Source organism: Pseudorca crassidens, chromosome X, assembly GCF_039906515.1.
Source record: "Pseudorca crassidens isolate mPseCra1 chromosome X, mPseCra1.hap1, whole genome shotgun sequence".
Taxonomy (NCBI): Eukaryota; Metazoa; Chordata; class Mammalia; order Artiodactyla; family Delphinidae; genus Pseudorca; species Pseudorca crassidens.
In genome coordinates, this window is record NC_090317.1 from 107439723 (window position 1) to 107466590 (window position 26868).

At 37.2% G+C, this 26868-nt stretch overlaps 1 protein-coding gene across 1 annotated transcript in view; it reads right to left on the minus strand.

The window, feature by feature from the left end:
* Positions 1–12759: 12759 nt before the first annotated feature.
* The window catches only part of IL1RAPL1 (interleukin 1 receptor accessory protein like 1), a 1336730-nt gene continuing 1322621 nt past the window's right edge, over positions 12760–26868 (minus strand). Inside the window, exons 10-11 of the mRNA XM_067722926.1 lie at positions 20387–20557; positions 12760–19940 (exon numbers count right to left, since the gene is read on the minus strand). Of these exons, the coding sequence (XP_067579027.1) occupies positions 19222–19940; positions 20387–20557 (890 nt within the window). The 3' untranslated portion in view covers positions 12760–19221. The remainder of the gene's footprint in view (positions 19941–20386; positions 20558–26868) is intronic.

Consider the following 26868-nt stretch of genomic DNA (forward strand, 5'->3'; position numbering starts at 1 on the left):
AAGCCCAACTATACCATTCCACATAGCATAGCCCAGGGGGGCTCATGGCAGTCAGTTGTAAAGTAACGTTTACCAATGGGGGTCCTTCTGACATATTAGCATATGGGACCGGAAGATGGTGAGTCTTTTCTCCCCATTGTCAGTAGCGCCGACATAGTCACATTAGCCCGGTCGATTTTTCATGGAAGTCCAGAGGAGGACGACAACAGCACCTCACTGTACACCCAGCGATTCGACTCATTTCGCAGTGAGGCCAGTGTCGCTGCTCAGCCCTCAAACAGATTTCCTCCCTCAGGCTATGGACAAAATGTAAGACATCTAACAGGCACGACACAGGGGAGATCGTGACAATTAAGCAAAATACAAGCAGTGACCACATTCAGAGATAATACCACACCTGCCTGTGGTGTTTGTCCTAGTCTGCAATATAGTTCAGAAAACTCAACTTTTCAATAATATAAGAACGTGTCTAAAATCAGGTATTCGATGGCCACCTAGTTTCACCTTGGATGTCTGAACCACAGCTACTCCATTTTGACTTTCAAACATATTCCCTTCCTCAATGGCCAAAGCAGACACACAGTGCATGTCTGAAAGGCCACAAATCAGGCTGCTCTGGTCAGTAAAATTTAAGTTAAACCATATATAAACCAGAATGACTTCCCCATACCTCAACATGCGCAGACTTTTCCAGCATTTCGCCTTTCGATTGAAAATCTTCCAACAGAAAGCACTGTTGATAAAATATTTGTCCTGCAATGCGGGTGTGCTGGCTCCTACCCCAGGTTCAGATCATGTCCCTTGGTGCTAGGCCTCCTTTATATTCGCCTAGTCATTCACATTGGGGGAAAGCTAGTCAGATCTCGTGAACAGGCTCTGAGGTATGTTAATGGGGAGACACTTCATAGGCTATATATTTTATCACTTATACCCACTGTCACACAAGCACTGTACATGGGCTTTCGGCAGCAGACTAAAGCAAGCAGTGTCACACTTCATGAGTAGTTATACTCTGTGACAATTTCACTAATTTTCTTTCCATCCAGAACACCAGGGCAAAAGTATGGTTAGCACAGTAACTTTCATAAATACAGACCTCAATTAACAGAACTAGAATTTAACATCCACTGAAACATAATCTTGTTCTCTCTAAAATTACCCTCATCTCCAAACACAGCCAATCAAAACTAATCTGTTTGCAAAATAAGTCTGGTCAATAGATCCCATAGGCTCCTCCAAACTGCCTGAGGGGGAAGTCCTCAGGAGTCTCAGACTGAATTCCCGAAAGGCCTCTCAAGGCCAGCAAAGCCATGCCAAAGGCCTGCTACCAGGCTCTGCCTTGGTGGATTTTTCTCTTCTAGAAGTCCCCAAAATATCAAGATTCCTGCTCATGCCAGGAGACAGTCTTTTCCATTCCCCTGATACGGCTGCTCAGAACACAAGAGTCCCCAGTTTCTGGAGGGACCAGGCAGAGAGAAAAAGGAAAATGCTTCAATCCTACCCACAGGTATAGTCTACCAAATTGCTGTAATTCATAACCAACTTGAGGGGAAGGGCTTCCCTATATCTGGAAAACACAGATCAAAACCAGTAACACTTGAGGCAAAACCCATAAAAATTAAAACTATTTTCACCAGTTCACTCAGTAACCAATCCTTCTGTTAACTTTTATGAAGCCATCAGGTCTTCCATTAGGATTCTTTAAGTTCTTACCCAGTTCAGCAGTATAATCTGAAACTTATCAGAGACCTGTTATTGTCAAAAGATCCTTCGTATGAATCTTCCTGAAGATGAAACACTTTTGCAAAAGCATCAGGGTACAAAAATAACTACCTATAAATGACGAATGACTTTAAAAGGCACGGTTAAACACCTGATCACAATGTAATTGATAAAGAAACTTGGTTACAAGAATTATGACTGATTATAACCTTAAGCCTTGAAAACCTTAATGTCTGGCAAAAACCAAGAAGCAAGTAATTGTGCATTTCCTGATTGGAAAACTCAACGCTTTAGTCTACCTCTCTTAAGCAGGCAAAGGCAGGTAAACTGAGGCCCGCTCAGCAATTAATGTTCTAATATTTTATCCTATTTGAAATGACCCAGATAGTCAATGAATTCTCTTCATTTAACTTAGTGTAGTTTCAAGTTACCAAAACCTGGAGAGACAGTTTTAGACAGACATTCCCAAAACATAATTATTTCTATAGAGTTTACCTAAAAGCTCTTTTTTTCTCCTTTACTCTTAGAGATCACAGAAGATTAAAGTTCCAGAAAACCCAGGCAGACCATTTACATCTCAAAGGCACAAGAGAAATACCAATTCCTTCTAGAAAGCTGGCTTAACCAATTACAGAAGGCTCACTTTGATACAATAGCAGAGCCACTGGAGGGCACTGTTCTCCAGATCTCTCGGCAGCCGCCACTCAGCAAGGACGGCCACCACAGGACGCCACATACTAGTGGACAGCCACCCTGCGATCTCCCCGTAACTTTCGGGGTCACCCTTGGAACTTTTGGGCCCCACATGTTAGTGGACAGCCACTCCAGGATTACCCGCAAGTTTCCATTCCCCGTCCTGTATTTCCCGACATCTCGGCGCTCACGGGAGTTCCCTCGGTCTCTTGGCTGCTCTGCCCTGTTGGGCTGCATCCCACAAGCCTACAAGGCCTGTGCTTGCCCAGCTTTGAGACCGAAGAAAGAGCCCGGAGTCAGCGACAGAGACATCAATGGTTTAACAGATGGGGGAGCTTACCTGTCTGAAGCAAGGTCCTGGAGCGACACCCCAGCGTGTGTAGCGGACGGCAGGCAGGACATGGCGGCAGTCTTCACTCCCCGGTGGAAGGGGAGATTCCCAGTTGTAGGAAAATTGACATCAGGTGGGCTCATTAGTTACCAGGGAAACCAGTAGAGGGGCACGCCCTTCCCCGCCCCTTTGATAAGAACAATCACCAGCTGGGGCCTGGGGCGAGTAGTAGGAAAGTCAGTCATGTGCATAGGGTAGAGGTGAAGCAGGCACTGGCCGGACAGGGGAGGTACAGGGAGCAAGAGAACAGCCATCTTGAGTGGCCTGACCATAGAATCTTTATTTATCTACGGAGTGATCCCTGGGGACTTTGCTGATGGAGGTTTGGCATTAGTTCATTACTAGAAAAAGGAAACCTTAATATAAAGCCTTCCCTAGTTAGCTCCCTGTTCTGTAAGCAGAGTGAGTTTTGACTAAGAAAGAACCCTTATAGGCTGGGGTGGGGGGGAGAAGGAAGACAAGATTTTCTTGTATGTTTTGTTACATTTAAACTTAATGGCATTAGTGACCACCTGAGCTTACTCAGTTTTGTTTAGATACCGAAGGCAGTTGTGGACTTCATGTCTTTCAGAGGCCAACCATGTAGTACTTGCATGAGGTGGGACCATGTCCTGGACACCAAGGGTTCAGTCCCATGCATCCTGTCTTTCTCATTGATTCTGTGGTAGTCAGTCTGCAAAGATGGCTTCCAAGAGCCATGCCTTCTGAAATTCATGCCTTTGTGTGGTCCCCTCCCACAATCAATCCCAATGAATCTGACTTGACTCAGTTTAACCAACAGCATGTGGTGAAAGTCATGCTGACCCTGAAGAAGATCTAGTTGCCTTCACTTTTGCACTTTTGGGAAACTGGAGCTGCCATGTAAGAAGTCTAGTACCCAGCTGGAGAGACCACATGGAGAGACCTTGGGGGAGGGACCAAGTGGAGAGCAGAGGCGGAGAACTACATGAGGAAGGAGAGAAAGCAGGCCATTGTAGCATTTCAGTTTACCCTCCATATGTCTCCATTTCCATTGGTAATATGACACAACTGCATGAGAGTTCCTAAAGGAGCCCAGCAGTAGAACAGCACAGCTGATCCTACTCAATTCACATCAGAGATAATAAAAAGTTTATTGTTTCAAATCACTGGCTTTTGGGGTGGTCTGTTACATAGCAATAGGGAACTAAATCAATGCACTTCTCTCAGGCCTCTTTCCCCATGTCTCTCCTTCCCACCTCTTTCCTTGCACATCATGGTGAGGTGAGAGGCGAGAGACTATTGCATTGGTTCTTGCCCCAGTATGTGGGCATTACACATTTAACCTTCTGCTGCCCACACCCACACCCCCAAGAACCACATAGACTCTAATTAGCCAGTTAGATATAGCACATCAAGTCCATAAGCTGAGAGTATGTTTTTGGTTTGGTTTTTCTTATAGCTGATTTGGTGACATACTTAGAGATTTGAGAATAAATGCTCTTAAATACAACCTGTTGAAGTCCTTCATCAGTGATAAACTACAACTCAAAGATATTTTGGACAATAAAAAAGATGGAATGAAAAGTTACTACAATATATTTTCATTTTACATTAAGACAACCCAAATTTTAAAATGTAATTTCCAACCTGATTTCAGTAATACTAGCTACCCTTTATCTATCACCTACTAGGTACTATGCCTTCTGTATATTACTTGTAACCTGCATTCACAAGGACCCAGCCACATGGCCTTCCTTTTCTTCCTCCAACACACCAAGCTCATTCCTGCCTCAATGTCTTTGCATTAGTCTGCCCTTCGGATTAATGCCAAGTCTTTTCCTGGTTGTCCCCTTCTCTTGATTCTAGGTTCAGCCATAATTTTATCTCTTCCAAGTAGCCTTTCATAGCCACTCTGTAAATTAACCTCTTCAGGTAGTCACTTCCTGTCACATCCCCCTAGTTTATATTGTCATTGCATGTATCACTGTCTGAAATTTTCTCATTGATTCGGGAACTTGCCTTGTGTGTCACCTTCAAACAGAGAGTAAGACCTGTGAGTCAACAATACCGTCTCTGATTCTTTATTATGTCCCCAGCAACCAGAACAATGCTTGACACTAATAAGTAAATGAAGCGAGGAAGGAAGGAACTTTTACAACTTACCTTCAGAGAAGGTATTATTGTCCACTTGTATTTCTCATGCGGAATTCAGGGGTAAAAGAGGTCACATACCATGCTCAAGGTCTCTCAACTTAAAGTAAATGACTTGTCTGCTCTTCAGCCTATCCTGCTGTCCCCTCCAGGGTTTCCATGTGGTTAGGTTAGCAGATAAACAATTCTGTCAAGCACGATCTTAAAGGCGGTCTAGAAAAGACCAAAACAGATGACCTGAGCAGAGCAAACAGCTGCTCTCCTCTGCCAGAATCTCAGAACAAGCCCTAGGAACACTTCCTCTGGTGTTTTTTCCCATACAATTTAAGAGGTAAATGAGCGCTTTAAAGTTTAATTAAATTATTAAACATCATCAGCTCAAATCGATAGGTCTTAATGGTGTAATGAGCTTACTTAACCAAAAATAACACGTGACGAAAAGTTGAAAAATAAGGTTGTTTTCTGGGACTGATTGTAGACAAAGTGCTTAAGGTGACCAGCTGCCCAAAGCAGATATTGACAATGGACGGCTGAGGAGTTTTGTTAACACTCATATTCCAGGCAGCGAGAACAAGGCGCGGCTATATCACCATACTTAAAGCCATATGATTTAACAGGAGGGTGAGAGGCATCTGGGAGTCCAGAAGAAGGAAACGTCAGTAGTCAGCATTTGTCTGTCTTTCTAGTTCTGTGTAAGGTAGAAAATGCCCAGAACAGAGACTTTGCAATAACAGCTGTATCTCAGTGGTGGAGATAGATTTATCACGACAATTGACATTAATTTCTTTCTACTAAGTTTCCTCTTTATGATTCCACATATTGCAAACAAATTTTAGTTATGATGTGACTTTCCTACAAGATGGCAAGAACATTCTGTCCACTATTAGTAACTGTCATTTGCATTGAAGACAGTGTCTTAAAGGCCTGATTAGCATGAGTCTGAACAAGAGAGAATGATCATTCATAGGTCTGTTAACAGATCTTGGCTTAGACAACTCAAGATCATACTCTCAGACCCTTAACCATGAAGGCTTACTTAAGTGCTATCCCAGTGGTCCTACCCCGAGCTGACTCACTGAATATGTCGACACTATCACAGAAAAATTGAATTCTATAACGACAACACAGAACTGGGGTTGTATCTACATGACAACCCACCAGCAGAGGAGCAGAGATGCTTGGAACATTAGAGGAAGAAAAAAAAAAAAAAAAGACACTTATGCCCTCTCTGTGTGTGGGGGGGCTGGGCAGTTAAAGGAAATTTTTGTCTCCCTTTTTTTTTTTTTTTAAAGACAGAGATTATAGAGATGGAACAAAGAGGAGGACTCTCTGTTGTTAATTTTGCCAAATTCTTAGATGAATCATAAGAAAAAAAGGAGGATGTGTTAATACATTTCAGTCAATACTCAATAATACATTTCAGGACAATTGTTGGGGGGGAGAGTAAGACATTGAGTCAACTTCTATAGGTTAATGTTTCATCGTTAGTTTTATTAATTTAAATACTCTTTTTCTTTTCCAAATAAATGCCCGTAATACTTTTTTGAGCAATTGCATCCACCCACTCTTGATTTTGGCATTTCCCCTGGGTGTGACCTAATACAGTAATAACTGCACAGTTTTACACAGATGCTCAAAATATTGAATACCTGTGCATCATTAAGAAGTAGCAATACTTGCCATGGGTGTAGGAATGTCTGTGATAAACCAGAAATTAGGTTTTCATTTTAATGCCCTTGGCCTCTTGAAAAAAAAAAATTTACAAAATTAAAAAAAAAATTCTGTATTAGTCCAGCACTTTTTCCACACCCCATAGTGCTGTAGGTATGACACCTCATGTCTAAAAAATGTGATTCTTTTTCTGGTTTTCTTGTCACAAGTCTTTTCCCCAGCAAAGAAGGCTTATTTTCAGTTTCCACATTTTTTTCTTGATTGAAAGTTTATAGAACCTTCTTAAAACCACTTACTGGATAATTCTTATAAAAGCATGTATGAAAATCCACACATCTTATCTGGGACTATTGTCTTCTTAAATGATCAAGCCTCTCATTTTAATCTTCAAGAGATATTTTTAGCCTTGTAGCTGCTCCTTGGTCTCCAAATCAGCTCACAATCACATTTATAGATTTCGAAGCAGGGTATTTAACTAAATACAGGTACATTATAAGGATATAAATTATTTTTTCGGAGACTGAAAGTTTATATATATATATATCAGCACACCATTTTTGTAAATACGTTCTTTCTAATAAACCTTGTAACATTTTTAGCCCAGGACATACATTCCCTAATAGCCAGGTACACATAGAACCTTTTATTAATTCAAGAACTTTCTTTATATATTAGCTTTCATGTCATAAATATGTAATAAGAAGTATGAGGTGCTATTAAATTGTCTTATTGTTCTTAATTTTAGAAAATAAATATAACTTTAAACTGAAGCATGAAGAATAAAAATTTTCCTAAAATCAAAACATTTTTTATATTTTTCTTATAATGGATATATGTTCATGCATCGAACGGCAAACCACATTTATACAATTATTTTTAGCATTATACTCACAAAAACGGACCTTGCTATTTTTTTCGAAATCTACTGGCATTGAGTAAAAGAAGTTTGCATACGCAACTTATTCACATTGCTTTATTTTTGTTGTTCTTGTTGTTCGTATTGTTCAGTTCACAAAAAAAAAGGTACTTCAAGTCATCATATCCTCCTATTTAACCAGTGAAAGAGTAATCTTGCAAGAAAACATTTTACAAACTAGACACATACCCTGTTTATTTTCTCTGTAAAATGCACTCCATAAAGCAAGTCCATTTTTTAAACCTTTGCCGATATTATACAAAAATATTATTACGCAAGGAATAAATTTATCTTTAAACATCCAACTTTTTTGAAATTTAAAGCACACACCAAAAGTTATTATTGTTAATTTTTAGTCTAAACATAGAACACCTTGTGCTTATACAAACTGCTGTTATCATGTGCTCATATACTCTTTACATAGATCTGGCAAATATACTCTGCCATTATGCATTAAATTATGTAAAAAAACTATAATCAGTGCAGAACTTGCCTATTTTTAAACAATGTTCTTTAACCATCCTCATCTATATTTGTTATTTATATAATTTCTTTTTGGAAAAAAATTTAAGGCAAGTGCAATCAAAATTACAAAATCACTATCTCTATTGCTAACATATGCAGCATTCCTAGTTAGTGAGTGATCTCCTTCCCTCTTAAAAATGAGAGTACAAAATGCTAAGTATGTTATGCTTGCTACAGTCGATTACATAGTCTTACCTATTAAGCCGTAGTGAAAATCTTTAGAGGTATCAACACAAAAGGATACTTCTTTAAAGATATCAACACAAATGCTACACCAGCAGGAATCTGCTATCCCCTGCCTGTAACTTCTCGTTGCATGTCCAGTTTTCTCATGAAAATACACAGCAAGTTATTCAGATGCCCATTTTGAAGATGACTATGACTACAAGGTCACCTGGTGGCACAGAATACTTAAGGTGCAGTACTCATAAGATTGTCGGTTGTAAATTCACTTAATTCTATTGTGTTTCTATTTCACTTCAGTGATGGCATGGATTCTGTCAAGTAAGAGAAAACTAAAAAAAAAAAAAAAAATCTTATCAGTAACTGTATCTCTAAAGTTAGGCTTTGCTGAGGACATGTTATTTGCTATGGACATAATTTAAATGAAATCTGAAAAAATAAGATATTTCACAACCCTGGAAAAATAAAATCAACTAAAATAGGAAACTCATGGTAATAACCTTGGTGCTGTCATCGGCTTTTCTTATGATAGTTGCTGAGTGCAATGCCTCCCCCTTTTTATATAAATAAATAACTCAGGGCTACCACGTAATGGAAAAAGTAGGAAACGGAAACAATCACAGAATTTTTATGGGGAAACAAGAATAAGCTGGCTCTCTCCTTTAAGATAAAATGCATGTTCTTAAAGTGAGTTGAACAGAAACTTGGGTATTTATTTTTAGCCTGTGCCAAAAGGATTCACTGGTAATTTCCTGATGGAGTGCATTATCTTGGGAATTCATATAACTGTTTATTTAATGTGGTACATATATTGATTAAGCTTATTTAAATGTAATGCTAGTGTGTGTTTTCGATTAGAGTACACACGCCTTACACATGCACGCACGCATGTAGACTAATTTAGCACACTAAATACTTCATGTTGTCAAAGTTGACTGTTTCGAACTGCTGTTGTCCAGAATGTGTTCTGAAAATAAACCCAGCTCAACTGGTATATTGTCTCTTTCAGTTTAGTATAGAAATAAAAAAGGCTTTAATGCACTCAATAAAATTCTACTGTTGAATATTATTTTTTGGATGTTCTAGCGTTATAAAACTCTAGATGGTAAGCGGGCCTACAGTGGCTGTGGAAGTCACTAGCATATGTGTGGGAAAACTTAAACCAATTCTCTAGAAGAAACTCTTTGATGTGGCTAATCCACAAAGCATGTATAAGAATATTTTCTCTTAACTAACAGAAGCCTTGTCCTTGAAATTTGCACTTAGGATGAGTGACGTGATTAGTTTGTGAGAATCAGACATCAAATAGGACATTTCTTCTTAAGAAACAGAAGCTAGCAACCTCATCACTGGTACTCATTCCTGGCATAACAAGGAACATAAAGATCAACATTAGCCTAGTAAGACAAATCTATGTGGCTGGAAATATATTGTCAGAATAAGTGATTGAGGTATGAAATAAAGAACCAACTGATTTGTCACTGTTGTGTAGGTTGTCATTTTTCTGAAATAATGAGAGATGATGCATTTAATGTATCATCCCACATACATAGAATTACCTAAATTTTTGGCGCTGGATGAATATAGTCTTGGACTTTACGTCATTCACTAGATACGGTTCCCCAAATTACATGATCATAAATATTTCCTGGAATTCCATTGCTTTGGAGTGTGAGCCAGTAATCTATGCTTTTAACAAATGCTACAAGCGATTCTTATGCTAAAGGACATTTGGAAAAGTCTTCATCAGAGTTCATCTTTGAATGAATTCATTGTTAATGTGAGGAAAAATAATTGTTAAGTCCAAAAAATTTAGTACATTTTATACTGATGTATTTATTTTCACAACCAATATCTTCGGTATCCCTGTGTAATTTTGTCATTTTTCTTCCTTAACAGAAATGGAAGTAACAATAGATCTGTAGTCTCTTAGAAGGAAGGTGTGTTTTTAATTAACACTTAACTATTAGCTTTATTTGCTTCTTCTACGATGGTACAATTACTTTTTTGAAGTCATATATTTCATGACAAAGTTGGTTTTCTTGACTAGTTCTTTTTTTGTCCTTCTTTTCGAGAAATTCTCAAATAAAATGTTGTTGTCTATATAGTTCAGCTCTTTTCAGGACTTCTTCATTGTGAGTTCTGGTGGACAAACTGGGAGGAATTATTAAAAAAGGAAGACCCAGTTTATGGTGACATTCATCTGCTGCAAACTTTAATTTTGTATTCCAAAGAGTAACAGCAGTAGTAATGACAGAAACAATAAATCCTACACGCCTGTTGCTCAAAGAGGCCGGGGATGGGGGGGATGGGGGTCCTTGGGCCACCACATTAGAGTCACCTGTGGAGCTTATTAAATACATAGATTCTGGACCCCACTCCAGTATTATTGGCGTTCAATCTGAATTTCCATTTTTAACAAACTTTCCAGGCAATTGTTCTGGAGTCTAAAATTTGAGACCCATCTGTTTTGCTCCTATAGTTTTCAACTCTGGTTGTCTTATAGAATAACCTGGAGGGTTTATTAAATAAACCAACCAACTGACTAACTAACAATAGGGACAAACTTCAGACTAGTATCATCTGAAATCTGTGGGACTTTAGGAGTTTTTAAACCTTTCCAGGCGATTCTAAGTGCACCTAGGTCTTAGAATTATTACTAGTAGGCCCATTAGAAGGATTCTATGAAAGAACTCTCTCACTCCTCACCAAACCTTTACAGCACAGTATCAAACATGCCAAAATCATAATTTCTATTCATACATTATAACATTTAGCAATGAATTTCCCATTTTACTGAGGAAAAGCATGCTGAGACCACTGAAAAAAAGGATTTTCATTCAGAGTCCAGTTTTCCTTTCAAGTTCATAGTTGTGTAAACAGTTTTTTATTGCCAAGGACAATAGAAGAACTGAGATATTTCATTGCTTAATTTAAACCCGCTATTCATTTTCATAATTTTATAGTTCTCTTCGTCATATACATAGGCTTTTGGCATGTTCTGCTTTCTGATTTTTCGGATATTCTCCTTTTATTGGTTTTGTTTCCCAGAAGGTAGAAATTGGACTGCCTTAGCAGTTTTTCCATAATCCAGTCATTTGTGAACCATCTTGATGACTTTTGCCATATATCACCTTTCCTAGACTCTTATTTACCTATGTTTTTGTTTAAAGTATTTAGTATATATTATTCTACCAGAAATAGTATCCACAAGGTCAAGTTTGATCTACTACTTAAGTCTTTTTTTTAATTCTAACACATTTTAAATCAAATACATAAATATTCAAATAAAAACTTCCCTCTGTGTACCATCTCAAATCAACATAACACTGGAATAAAAATCCCTAATTTGGGCAAACAATTGGCTAAATTATTCATCAACTTCAGATATTCTCGATCCTTCAGAACTTCACCCACCCTCCACCACCCCCACCCCCGCCGCCACATCAGTATCACTGGGCATTAAACATTGATTGAAAATGTAAGCTTAATCAAGCAATTTGTTTGCATTACTCTTACAGGCCATACATACATGTTAAAAATCCCACAGCAGCGATTAGTTTACTACTATTTTAATTCTCTGAATATTCGCCTCCTTCTATGTTTCTGTTTTTCCAGTAAAAGTAGATCTGATATCAATTAGGAATCTTCTAGAAATAAGTAAGATGTTCCTTGACGATCAGTCTTTTAACCAGCTGTTAATGAGTGTAATTGAAAGTTCCTGAGAATTTATGTGTGTATGAGGCGTACACATAGTCCCAAATATTCTTCAACTATAGAGTTCTTTCTTGATATTTTTAATAATATGTCAGGTCCTATGAGTCACAGCTTAAAATACAATATAGAAATTATACACTGAGTCATAATCCACATAACATTTTACTTTTTCAGTAGAAGTTATTTTTTCACACTGAAAAATCCTACTGAGGTAGAAATGACTTTGTGAAATTTTAAATATATTAATTACTTTGAAATCCAATCTGAAATAACCTTAGTTTTTTAAAAAAAAATTACTTTCCATTTTTCAGAATGATTTATCTCTGCTTTACCTTTAATAAGTGTTCCTTAAAAGGCTTTCCTAAGACATGAATTTTGCCTAACCAGCCCATTTGTTCTAAAAGGTTTATGGTTGTTCACTTGTTACACTTGTGATAGAAAGATTTACCACTATTCCCCTCCCCCCAAATAAATAAATAATATTAATAATTTTATTTATCTTTAACATAAAATGAAAAGTAAGGCCAAAACATTTCCCTTTAGGAATAACTGTGCACTACAACTAGGTGGAAACAGGGTTAAAAATCATAAAGTGATTAAAGATTTTGGTCACTTTATAATATTACCTGAGGGGACTTTATTTTAAGGTCCTTATGTGAGTAGTACCTTAAAAAGAAAGGAATAAAATACCTGGGGAGCAAGAAGTAAGGAAAAGAAACAGCAAAGAGGATTCACGTGTTATCATTCCTTTCATTTCTGTTCCTGAAATCATTTTATGAAATAGATGAAGGGAAAATGCAGAATTTAACCTTGAAAAGATCATTAACGTGATAATAACTTTTAAGTGACTGAGTTTGTGATTCAAACTTCTCACAAATCCAGTAGTGAAGAAAAAAAGGGGGATTGTAAGTGGACTTGACTTTTTAACACTGGTTTTCTTTTTGTTCAGCCAATTGGCCATTTCTTAAGTCCCCTTCTCCATAATCATAATAGAAATCAAGTCTAAGAATTATAAGCTTATACAGACATAAACAGAGAGGGAAAGAAAAGTATAACGAGAGTTGTCAAATTAACGAAGGTACTTACAGAGGTTCCAACAACACATTATTAATTTATTTTCATTGATGATCAGGTAGAAACCAGAAGAAACATTTGTAGCTTAATAAATAATTTAATTTCTTGAATTTCTATGTAACATATAAATTTATTTTTACAGGATATATAGAGAGCATACTCATAGAGAGCAACAGACTTATGAAACGACTGTAAAACACAAATTATAATTCAAGTTTAAAATTTCTCATTTTTACACTTGTATTTGTCTATTTTCCTATTGCTAGTGAAAGCAAAACCAAATATATAATTGTAAGTATTCCAAGAAAAAGAGGAGTGCCTCCATCGCCTACACGAGTTACATACATTCCAGGTTGTACAAAATCAAAGAGGGTGGGCAGAACTAAAGGGAAACATTGGGGAAAATGCACTTTTTACTGACTGCTGAACATATCTGAGAGTGTCTGAGTTTAAAATTTGACTTGAACACCAGCAGAGGAAAATGACTAAACTCATTTTCCTATTTGGGTTCTCTCAAACTCTGAAAATGTAAAAGTTTTTACAATTCAATAGCAGATTATATGAACATATCTCCACTACTTTGGTCGAAAGAACACACTAAGGATTCTAGCTACCAGGAGCATATGTTGCAAGGAATATGGACAACTGTCCACATATCCTAACAGAAAGATGTCTTCATCCCAGTTGAGAATTAACCTAAAACACTCACATCTGATCTCCCCAAATTTAGTCTCTCATTGACTAGTAAGGATAGATCCGAATTACTTTGCCACATGTTCATGCACTATGTAATATGTAGTTTTACATTAAATTTTTTTTTTAATGACCAGCATGCCCTTTGAAATTTAAGGTTATCTGGACTATGAAGACTGAAATTTACACAACATTAATATTACATGTAAGAGTCTCAAGTTCATGTGCAGTTCTTCGGTTTCTATTCATTTAGTAGTGGAGGGAATACAGTGTAATGACTTGCCTTTGTTAGAAAGAGAATTCCTTTCGGGCTGTAGACCCTGGGGGATGCATCAATGAAGGTAGTGAATGGTAGAGAAAACAATAGTGTCTTACTTAACTTTAACGAACGATTCAGAAACATGAGTTTGTCAGTGGACTCAGAGACTAATTAGAGGAACATTTACTAAAGGGAAAAAGGAAAGTTTTCTTTTTATGTATCTTATGTGCATATAATGGAGAGATGTTTTGTGTTCTGAGCCTGGAAGGAAGAAATGATACTTGATGGAAAATTAGAGCTGAGTTCCTTCTTTTTAGTCTGGGCATTCTCTATACATGTGACTGAAGTTTGACGATGACAAAACACATAAGATTAGGATTAGGATTAAGTCATCATCATCATCATCATCCTTCTCTTTACTCAAATTTAGTCAGGTCTTATAGCTCCCTGTGACAGTACCTTAATTAACGTAGCACAAACTTTCATCTTGCTGCCCATAATGAGTAAAAAGTAAAACTTTAAATAACCACCACCTAACTTCAGTTCATTCTCAAAATTCTTCATACTACCCTAAAGTTATATCATAAATCCTGAAACTGGCATAAGCACAGTTGCTGAAAACCAAGTATATAACCAATTCTAGATCTTGGCATAAGAAAACTGGGTCCCTTTGGAAAAACACGTCAAATGGCTGTTTCTCCTACTCCTGCACTAAATTAATTCTTCTTAGTTTCGTTGTAGTAGAATGATTAAATCAACCCATAAAAAAGTTTAAAGAAATAAGGCGTCATGCCACATTGCATGATTTCACATCCCCCCACCCCCAAGTATCTTTTGAGTAAATTAAGAAATGAATAAACTATCAACTCTTACTTATTTGGGCATGAATTACTTGTCATCAATCAAAGTTTTTCCTCACTGTAAACCAATCCTCCCACAAAGCTGGGTCATGCTGGAAGAGGAATTGCCTCTGTTTGTTAAAAGAACAACAGTCATCCCCTGAATTTTCACGAATAAAGGTAAGGAATAGTAGCCACAACAGTGCTTACAAGACATGTGGTTTATCTGAATGCCAGTTTCCGAGAATACGCTCTAAATTGAAACATCGACAATTTTTTAGGTGATGGATGTCTTTGAGACTAACATCCCAGAAATCACAGTTTTGTACACATTCACAATTCTGTCTGAAATTTCAAGTGCTTCGTTATTTTCTTTAATCCTTTTTACAGACTCAAGGTGTCCTTAAACCCAAGTTTAAGGTCTGTTGTTAAGGATAATGCAAATTTAACTGTTGGTTACTTTCTTTGTTCAGAACAATAAAGTGGGAAGGGTTAGTGATAAGGCAAGGAATAGTTCTGCTTCCATTGACAAGCTGCTCCTTTTAGGGAACTCAGTTGCATTATCATGTCTTTGTAATGACTGTATACGTTGTTAAAAAAATTCTTCAGCAATAGGGAATATGTAGGTAGGATTTCTAATCCATTTAATAATATTTCACCTCTTTTAATCAACTATAACAATAGTGGGAATAATGACCAAGCAAGTTCAGATCAGGAACAATAAGGGATTTTCCACTTCTGTGTCTATGTATTCATTTAGTTCCATTCAGTCATTTTACTTGCACAGTATCAATGGTCTCCTCTGAATTTGAATAAGCTTTCTTCTGGGACTAATGATATAAACTTAAACTAAATTAAAATAAGAAAGAAATTAAGCACAAGATAAAAAAATACTTCTTAGAAAAAGGAGAACTAGGGTATCATTCCAGAATCTGAAGATAATTCACAAATATATGAATTAATGTTTTCCTAGAAATGGTGATCTAAATTTACATAGATGGTATCTGTCAAAAGTTAATGACTATTCTAGGATAAATAAAACTTACTTGGAGTTTAGGGTCGGCTCTCAGTTATTATTTGTTCTTGTCATACAATGCTAAATAATATTGAAATAAGGAAAAAAGCAGTATTTAGGTATTTAAGTCAATAGGGTTCAAATACATATACTATGAAGAAAGTAATAAATGCAAAATGGTTGACTGAACAATCAGGGGTTCATCTATAGAACTATAGTAGGTTCAGGTGTCTGAACTCATCCTGTGTTAGATTTATTTCATAAAATTGATCTTAACTTAAATCAGCTGGCCGCATGAGATACAAATTTCTTCTCTGCCCATAGAAGACCTATGGAATGGATTACAAATTAAATAATCAAAGATTTGAGCACCAGTATAAAGGGTAGGACGCTCATAGGCAGCAAGTAGAGGTTACATTAAAGAACCAGGTGGACTTACGAATCCATAACATGTCACATTGGAGTCTGAGCAGCGAATGATGAAAAACAGGCAATACCAAACAACACACATGTCCAAGTCCAGACGCTGATTATCTCCCTCTGCTTGGCTAACATATTCACACTTTCAACTGTGTTTTTACAGCTAGAATATTCTTATCCCCCACAGTCCCCACCGAAAAAAGAGAAGGATGAAACCTAAGCACTAGGGAAAATACATTTTTTTCTCTCTTTATTGTGAATTCTAACATAACTTTTGTTAAACATAGAGCACGTAAACACATGACAGTTTCCTTCATTTGTTTTCACATGGAGCTGATAGAGGAATACTTGGGAGGAATGTTTCTAAAGCCATAGATAGCTTCTTCTTCCATTTATTTTCTAAAAATATGACAAAGCATTAGAGGAAAAAAAACGTTTTTTAAGTTGTGAGAATATCAAATATTACCCATCAATCCCTGAATCATGCTATTCAAAGTTCTTAAATCTACACTAAAAATAGAACAAAAAATGTACTCCCAATGCAGCTAAATTAACACCTATGGATGCCTAAAATATGACTGTGGTCTGAATACTTCCTCTACATTTATTCCACACTTTCATCGTGCACTTAAAAAAAAATAAAAAAAAAAACCAAAGAAATAAACCAGGCCATTGCCATGTTTACAGTTTTCTGAGCACTGGGGGAATCTGGAATCCAGTCCAATGAGGTTGACTGCCACCAGTCCCTGACAGGTGTCCACAGTACAAAGTAAACAATGGCCTTCTTGGATTCTGAAAATAAACCAATGTGCAAAGCTGACCTTAAAGTTTATGTGTCCTTGCAGCTTCAGTTCTGGTTTGTGAAAATGTGACACAGGTCCAAGGGGAGCACGGGAATAAAGAACAGATTGTAGAGAAGGACCGAGGCGAGTTGTCAGGGAAATAAGCATTTTTTTAGCTAATAAAAATCAATGCACATCCTGAAGGTCCTTTACCTTGTCACACAAATATGAGACGTTTGCATTGTTACAAAATTCTTATACTCATCTCTCATACATCTGCAATTCAGTTTTACCCTCCCCAGTGAACTCTACTGAAGTTTACATTTTTGTGTGTGTGGCCAACTCATACCTTAGTATTGTGACCAAAAGTGTAGAATTGTTTTCTCATTATATGGTGGTAGGAATAAACCAAACATACAATACTCACTACACGAGCCCACAGACGATGGCTGGAATGGAAGTTCCTATAATGAATCACTAAAGTAATGCATGAGTTCTATTATCAGTGTTTTCATCACACTGATTTTTTTTTAAAACTAAAAGTTACTTAGGTAATATTTCCCTTTAGCAATTCTGCCCTCTGCAAGTTCCTTTATGATTGATGTTTCATCATTTTCAACATGACTATGTATTAGCTGCTATGTCATTCAAACATAAAACTAAATGGTAAGAGATGAATTTCCTGGGAGCATCAGCTTTCTGTTTCTGACAGATAGAATTATACAGTTAAAGTAAAACTAATTATTTATACAGTAAAAATTAATTATTTTAAATACCTTCTCACCTAATTTAAAAACTATTTTGTGTAAATAATGTTTATTTTGAAAATACTGATTTCTGTTGGTATTCATATGTTTGACCTCCTGAGTGCTTATATAAACACTTTGATATTAATAAGTGTTGCTTATGTTCACAAACTGAAACCAAACACTTGATTCTGAATATAGCACTGAAAATTAAATACAGTAAATTAACATTTAAATACAAAGGGACCCCATAATAAGTTTCACAGATTTGCACTGACTCTTTAGAAAATAACATTTTCTATAATACAAGGTGACAAAACATATTTGATGACACATCCTGCCCTTCCCTTTGGTTTGGAAGCCTTCAATGTAAATTTCACTTTGACTTGTGTTGATTCACCCTTTTGAGTTAACTTGCCAGGCATTTGCACATAATCTCATTTGCAGAAAATTATAGAGGGAAAAGAGGAAGTAGAATAGTAAACAAAAACAGCCACAAACACATTCATGCCTTTCCAGGAAGTGATCAAATATAGGGCTTGATTTTTTTGGTTTTTTTTGTCTTTTTGCTTTTTTTTGTTTTTGTTTCTTTTGTTGTGTGTTTTTATATATATATATGTATATATATATATATTTATATAAGGGTACATCAACTCATTTAAAAAACGGAAACAGCACACTCTCCCCCATTTTCTGCCCTTGATCTTCTCTTCTTAGCACTCTGTAGTGGTCACTGTCAAGTGACTAGCACACTTTTGGGTCTGGAGTGTATTCTGACGAGCAGTGAATTAAATGTTAAGACAGTTAGACCCCCCCCAACCCCTTCTCAGAGTTTACACATCATGCCGCCATTAGAAGGGTAGAGGTGGGGAATGAGGTGGGACAAGGAAGATATTCAGGGCTCTGATTGGTGCGGCCCTCCTAGGAACAAGTGTTCTTCTCATCTTTTTTTTTTTTTTTTTTTTCCCAAATGGCAATGCTGGCATTCGTTGCACTGCTTTCTGAAGGCCCTCATGGCCCTGCTGATCCTAGGCAGAACCCAAGAGAGGATCCGGCGCTCCTTGTCCCATCGGATAGATTTGTCCAAGCACCCCAAGGAAATGTTAAAAGCAAAACAAAAATCAAGGAAAGGAAATAAAAACCCATTCTAAAACTAAACTAATGAAGCAAAAAAGGGTTTTCTATCTATACATAAGTCTCTTCTTTAAAAAAAGGTAAATTTACAAATTCTAATGACATATAAAACAAAGTCAAAAAATGTAATGGTAAGAGACATGGTAAAACAGGAAGACACTGATGCTACAAAGAAATTGCAAAAAACATATGTACAAGACCCTGTTTTTCCTCGTGTTCTAGAGATTGTAATGCATGTTTTTAACAGCAGCAGTCGAGGATTTAGTTCCAGGCACTGGACTGCAGACTCCACTCAGACTCCCAGGGAGGGGGTGTCCCTTGCTTTTCTGTCACCATATCACACTGGATATACTGGTCTCCCTTGGCAACAGCGGCAGGATGGCACTGTTTGTGTGGGCCTCGTCTGGATTCTGCTCCCTGCTCGATTTTGTCTGTGGCCGCTGACCGTTGATGAGTGTCATAGGGATGTTACAATAGGTATGCTGATTTCCCATGGAGGTAAGAGGCAGGGTGCCGGTAGGAGGTACGTCGTATTCATAGCTTCGGTAGTAGTGTTTCTGACGCATTTGTGAATGGTAAGTGTTGTGAAAGGTGGATCGGAGATCTGGATGGGCAGTGGCTAGAGCTGTGGAGGTGGCCGCAGCCATGGAAATGGCTGAGACAGTCTGCAGCTCCCCGAAAGGCCCCTGCTCACTAACATCTAAAGCCTGCTCGTGCGTAACGGGTTCTATCCTCTTAAAAGGCATTTCATATTGTAAACGTTTCCAGAACTTAGAGTTCAGCTTGTTGCATTTTGGTCCATGCCATTTAATAACGGTCAGGAGCTTGATGGTGTGCTTGAGGGCCTCCACCTCCTGGTAGTTCATAACTCCTCGTAGCTCACTGCATTCAATTAGTATCACTTTAATTTCTCCAGTCACAAGCATGTTTCGAAGTCTGGTCTCCAGCTCAAAGATGCTCCAGCCCCTTCTGACTACGTAATTTGGGGTCATGACAATAATCAGCCGCTTGCTTTGATCTACACACCTTGCCACATCTTCAATATATGCTACAACAGAGAAGAGGGTTTATCAGAATAAGTAAATTGAACATTGGGTCCAGAAAGCCCCAGTAAATTCTCTTTCACACATTAAATGAGAATTGCTGGTTCTTTTTGCTAGGTAAACCCTTGAGAAGATGAAAATAGCCAATGATCACTTTGAACAGAGTATGGGACTTTTCTTCTCTCAAAGATAGAAATGTTTTCCCAGGTACAAATCTCTCACTTGGTTTCTTTAAACGTCAAGGCTTATAACATGAGACGCTTTATAGAATAATAGAAGTAGCTTCCTCAGGGGTATCAACACTTATTTTTCATTTGAACACATAATGCCATTTCTTTCTTGAGAAACTGAAAGATGTAGAAGAACTAAAAGTTTAAATTCTGTTTAAAAATGATGATTACACAGACGGACACAAGTATATGCACACTCTTAAATGAAAACATTAACTTACTTCCAGTTGGGATTAAATCTCTATCTGGTATAAACAACTTATATCCATAATGCTTTTCAAGCATATCAGGTAGGATTTCAAGAGCAAAGCGTTCTTCTTCCCCAGTCTCTTGATTCCACTGGTCAGGATCCACTTTGGTGTATGATAAGTATGCATCATAATCTTTATTATCTGTCAAGAACATTACAGAGTAAAGCTGAAGTCACTACGCTACAAAGAAAACAGTAGGACATGAGAACATTCACCTCATTTCATAAATATCTCCAAGTGTCCCACTTCTGGGATGCCAAAGAAAGAAGTCTTTATTAATTTTCATTAAGAATACAATAATGCCAAGTATCGTGGAATGAATTTGGGGGTATAAAGGAGTCACTATTTTTGTTGTTATCAAGACAGTAGGAGAAAAATTAATGAAAAGAGCAATGAAATGGTAACGCTCAACATCTCTGATGCACAGATCATAGAGAATTTTGACAGCTTATAAAAGCGACATATTTGGATAGTACATTCTTATTCTACATAAATGTACATTCACCTAATCAAAGGAAGAACACTGAAACTGGCTTGAGGAATGGTTTTTAGGTTGTGTGTGTTGTGCTGATTTTCTTTTGGGGAAAAAATAAAATGAAATTTGGAATAATTAATTTTTCTTTGGGAGCTGGTTCTTGGATTTTAGAACTGAGTTTGGTATGCTGAATTATTATAGAAAAACATATTGTTTTCCTGATCTTCATTTACCTTACATGTAAATTATTGCCAAATTATTTTTCATCATGTTAATCAGTTTGACTATAAGAATCCAAAATTATAATATAAATGAATGAAACTTAGTTCTAAAATTTGATTTCTTCCCTCATTCTTCCCCATATTTACATGAGAACTCTACAAATATTTGATGACTACTATTGTGCATTATTTTTATCTTAATGTAAACATCCCCAAATTCTCATTTGTTGTTTCTTAGAATAAGAAGTCATTTATCTTCTGCATAGTCTCATTCTCCAATTTCCTTTTCGGAGTGTGATATCAGGATTCATAATTCACCTCAATTCTAAATACTATCAGTATGCTGAGCCTATCAATATCAATATGCTTAGGTCTCTTTTGTGCTTCTTTCCCAATGACTGTCATTGTATTATTTGATTATTAGATCAAGTTGAATTGAAACACTCTTAAATTTCAGAACAAAATGAACTGGGCATTTGGTATAGAAAATTTAAAATCTTTGGGGTATAAAACATCAAAGATACAGGGGCATCCATGACTTGCTCTGGATGGCTTTGGGACACTCCTTTTGACTTCAAAGACACTAAAGCTCACTTCTATAACTTGTCATGGAAAACTCAAAAAACTGTTTACTTCACCTAAAGTTAACACAGGCATATAAGAAGCTAGCAATTCTACTATAGGATCCCTGGGGAAAAGAACCTTTAGCTATGGAAGATTTCTTTAAAGCACATTTCAGGTAAAAAAAAAAAAAAAAGTGATCATCCCTATCATATTTTGGTATTTGGTATTTTCTTTATTCTTCAACCAGGATATAGTTGTACATAGTAAAAATAAAATTCAATTTTCACAAAAAATAATAATTATGTTTGTTATACCATGTCTACGCACACATGCCAGCAGTCTACAGTGGTACCATTTTGTTGATGTGAATACTTCAGTTGAGTAAGAAATCATAGAAAATAGCACATAATAAAGCTATAATATAATACCAGTTAGTATTTAATTAAAATGTCAATTTATTAGATAATCACATGCCATATCTATGAGATAAAATCTTCCCCTTTGCAATATGGGTCAGTAGCTTCCAGTTTAGTAGAAGATGTAGACAAGTCAACAATCTATTTCCAGAGGATAAATGTGTTGCAAAGAGTAGTACAGGGGTCATGGGCCAAAGGGAGGACTCTTTAAGCCAGACTGCAGATTGTAGAATGATTTCATGCATATACTACTTTCTTTCTGGGAGGTTTTCCTCTTCCAGATTTTTACAAAGTACTGTAAAGTGCTGAAGTTTGCTCAGACCTGAGATGTATAATGACTAGATTCTCATTCTTTGCTTTTTGCCTTCTGTAGGCTTAAAAAATATTTGATAACCAGATCAACATGAACAACAAAAAGAACAGAGCACTTATGACTCAGAGGAGATGTAAACAATGGTCCACCAATACTCGTAAGTTCCAGCTGGATATCACTTCTGCTTACATGACACTGTTTCTGGTTCCCCTGCCTCTTCAATGGACATCTCTCTTCCAATCCATAAATACTGTCATTTCTCAAGATGTTTTCTGTGGCCTGTTTCATTTGTCTTTCAGTCTGTTTTCCCTTAAAAATCTCCTTTCCTCCTATGACATCAACAACCACTTCTGGGTAGACGTCTCTCTAATGTAGATGTCCAATCTCGTCTTCTTTCTCATGAATCTGTAACCTGGACCCCTTAATTTGGATGCTCAGCATGTACCTCACATTTGACATGTTCACAACGAAACAAGCTTCCCATCTCAAGATTTCTTTTCACATTTTATTTCACTTAAATTTTATTAACATAACAATCTCACATCTTTAGTCTCCAAACTTCAGAGGCATGTTCCACTTATCTCTTTTCATTACCAATAACCTCACAGCCATTCACTGGTGAAAATCCTTTGGATTCTGTTTCCATCCTAGGTGAGGCCCTACTCTCTTCTCAACTGTTATAATTATATTTTAGTGGGTCTTCCCTCTCCATTTCCTTATTCTTCTGGCCCATTCCGCATAGAATCACAAAATTTATTTTTCCAAACCTCACCACTGATTGTGTTTATGGTAGCTTGAAAAATATTTATGGCTATCCATTGTCAAAAAAACAGCAGCTAACTCTGCAGTTGTTTCCTTTGAATCTGAGTCTGATATCATTGAGTTGAAGGTGATCTCTTTTCCCATGTATTATATTACTGTGCTCACATTTTATCTTCTTTCTTTGACCACAAGATCCTTGACTCAGATATGTGACTAGGGCTTAGTAGATGCTCAAACATATCTGTTGATGAAATGAATGAATGGCCTCTCATTTGGGTATCACATGACATACCTTACGGCTAGTGTGGAGATTTTCTCAAGATTTGGGTCATTTCCTAGGAGAGATGGCTTTGGTGATACACACTCCAAGCTGCCTGGACTCCTCAAGTAATTACTAGGAGCTACAGGGTCAAAGTTTAGCAAAGTTCCTTTGGAATAATCTTGAACTGTTATTTTCTCACTGTGACTCAGTTGAAGACCTCAGAGTCCTTGTAAACTTTTCTGAAAAAGTGGTTTTCATGCTGAAGCATGAACGGCAACAATTTGGAGGACTTGATAGAATACAGACTGTTAGGTCCCACCTCCAGAGTTTTCAATTCAGAGCATCTGGAATAGGTCCTTAGAATTTGAATTTATAGCAAACTATCAGGTGATAGTGCTGCCGGTCCAGGGACAATACTTTGAGAAATTCTGCTCTAGGACAGGGTATAGGTACCCAAAGGTCTCAAAGGCATCAAAGAACTGCAGTCAGCTGCCAGGTAATTGATCAAAGTACCACAAAACCTACACACTGCAGCCTCAGCTCCATGATGAGTGGTCTTGATACTTACAGGGCATGTGCTCTAAATAAAATAGCTGAAAATCCCCTTTCATCAAAAAGGGGATAAATTCTTACCTAGACTAATATATTCAGTAACTGTATTAAGCTTAAAAGAACCTCGGGAAGAGGTGCTGTGGTCTCAGTCAGTTTTCTATCTCTTTATGTCATCTGAGTGAATTTATAACATTTAAGCTAATATCTCCCAGATAAAAAGGAGTCACTCACATGTAGGTAATTCTGGTAATAAGGCCCCTTGCAAGCATCTGCAGCAGCTTCCTCCCTCAAATCAATGGGACACTTGATTGATATCTAATTCCTCTCTTTCCCCAGAGTCTATGTCAGCGCAGTATTGGGCTAGGCATTTATTTACCCACAAAAGCAAACTCTTGACTTGAAAATTATCAGACTGCAAACACCAGGCCAGATATCATGCTAATTTCAGCAATGTTTTCTGATTCAAAATCATATGGATTCTAAGGTTTCTTCTTTTTTCCCAGTTACCAGCTGAATCTGAATCTTGGGAAAGATCTCTTAGATTTTTTTTTTTTATATCTGTAAGAACATACATTGACTAATCTTAATGTGTATAAGAAACTGAAAAATTGAGATTTTTTATAATCATAGAAAAAAATTATGCTAAGATTTTTAAAGGTAGGACTGTGATCTTTTAAATTCAACTTAAGTTTATAACCAGCTGAAAACTAGTTAGTCATAACAAGAGAGTACAACAATATATTTCTTATTCTGAACTTTATTCTCTAAATTTTATTTTCTGTAACTTAAACCTTCAACTATAATTCTATTGACTACAGAGATGGAAAACAGTTGATGTACACACCCTCTGTAATAATATTCATAAGCTCTAATATAGTCATTGGTTTACTCTTTCCATGATTTTCAAGAGATTCTGACTATAATTTCCCACAAAAAAAGAAAAATAGGAATGAAGTCAGCAAGATGGTCAAATAAGATATCCCTTGCATGTATCCTCTCAGCTGCAGTACAGAGCCAGTCCTGCCCACCCAAGGACCCATCCAACGACCAGATAGAAGCCCTCCAAGAAACCTGGTGGGAGACATACCCAACCACACACCTGGCAATAGGTCCACCGAGTGAAGACCCGATTGTGGATCCTGAAGTGAACACTTGTCCAAGTGCTATACTACTGAACAATATACTTAGAGGCATTCCTCTCCACCCAGAGACCAGACAGGATCCATGTGAACCTGAGCTCCTGCTCACAAGCCTGTCAACCAAGAACTTCACTGCAGACCCGGCAACAGACTCAAAACTAGTTCCAGCCCAGAATGATTAGGATTCTGGAGGTAATCCCATTGGCCTGGGGAACAGACAGGAGAAGAACTTTACCTGCTAAAGTCAGTGTGTAAAGATTAGAAGAGATGTTTGCTCCTTCAAATGCAGAGACACTAATGCAGGGATACGTGGATCACAAAGAATCGGGCAAATATGACATCACCAAAGGAAACTAATAAAGCGCCAGTAACCAAGCCCTAAGAAATGGAGATCTACAACTTGTCCAGCAAAGAATTAAAAATAGTCATCTTAAAGGAAATCAGTGAAATAAAAAATAACACAGATAGACAATTTAACAAAATCAGAAAACAATGCATGAACAAAATGAGAATTTTATTAAAGAAACAGAAACCATAAAAAAGAATCAGACAGAAATCCTCAAGCCAGCAACTACTTTGGTGAACTCTACCAAATATTTAAAGAAGAATTAATGCAATCCTCAAACTTTTCCAAGGAAAAATTGAAGAGGAGGGAACACTCTCAAACTCATTTTATGAGGCCAGCATTATCCTGATACCAAAGCCAGATAAGGACACTACAAGAAAACTATAAGCCAGTATCCCTAATGAATATAGATACAAAAAAATCACAACAAGATACTAGCAAACCAAATTCAACTGTACATTAAACAGATAATATAACATGATCAAGTGGGATTTATGGGACTTCCCTGGCAGTCCAGCAGTTAAGACTCCATGCGTACATTGTAGGGGGCATGGGTTCAGTCCCTAGCTGGGGAACTGTGATTCCACATGCTGTGTGGCATGGGCAAAAAAGAAAGCAGGATTTATTCCTGGGATGCAAGGGTGGATCAACATATGCAAATCAATTCCATTTAGAATATCATCAAAAATTATAAAATACTGAAAAATAAATTTAGCCAAAGAGGTGAAAGATCTGTACATTGAAAACTATAAGACACTGATGAAGAAACTGAAGAAGAAACAAATGGAAAGCTATCCCATGTTCATTAATCAGAATAGTTAATATTGTTAAAATGACCATACTACCCGAAACTATGCATAGATTCAATATAATCCCTATCAAAATTCCAATGGCGGGCTTCCCTGGTGACGCAGTGGTTGGGAGTCCGCCTGCCGATGCAGGGGACGTGGGTTTGTGCCCCAGTCCGGGAGGATCCCACATGCCACGGAGCGGCTGGGCCCGTGAGCCATGGCCACTGGGCCTGCATGTCTGGAGCCTGTGCTCCGCAGCGGGAGGGGCCACAGCAGTGAGAAGCCTGCATACAGCAAAAAAAAAAAAAAAAAAAAAAAAAAATTCCAATGGCAATTTTAACAGAAATATAAAAAAACTCTAAAATTCATATGGAATCAAAAAAGACCCTGAATAGCCAAAGCAATATTGAGAGAGAAGAGCCCAGCTGGAGGCATCACACTTCCTGATTGCAGACTATACCGCAAAGCTATAGTAATCAAAACAGTATGGTGCTGACATAAAAACAGACACATAGACCAATGGAACAAAATCAAGAGCCCAGAAATAGACCCACATATATGTGGTCAGTTGATATTTGACAAGGGGGCCAAGAATACTCAATGTGGAAAGG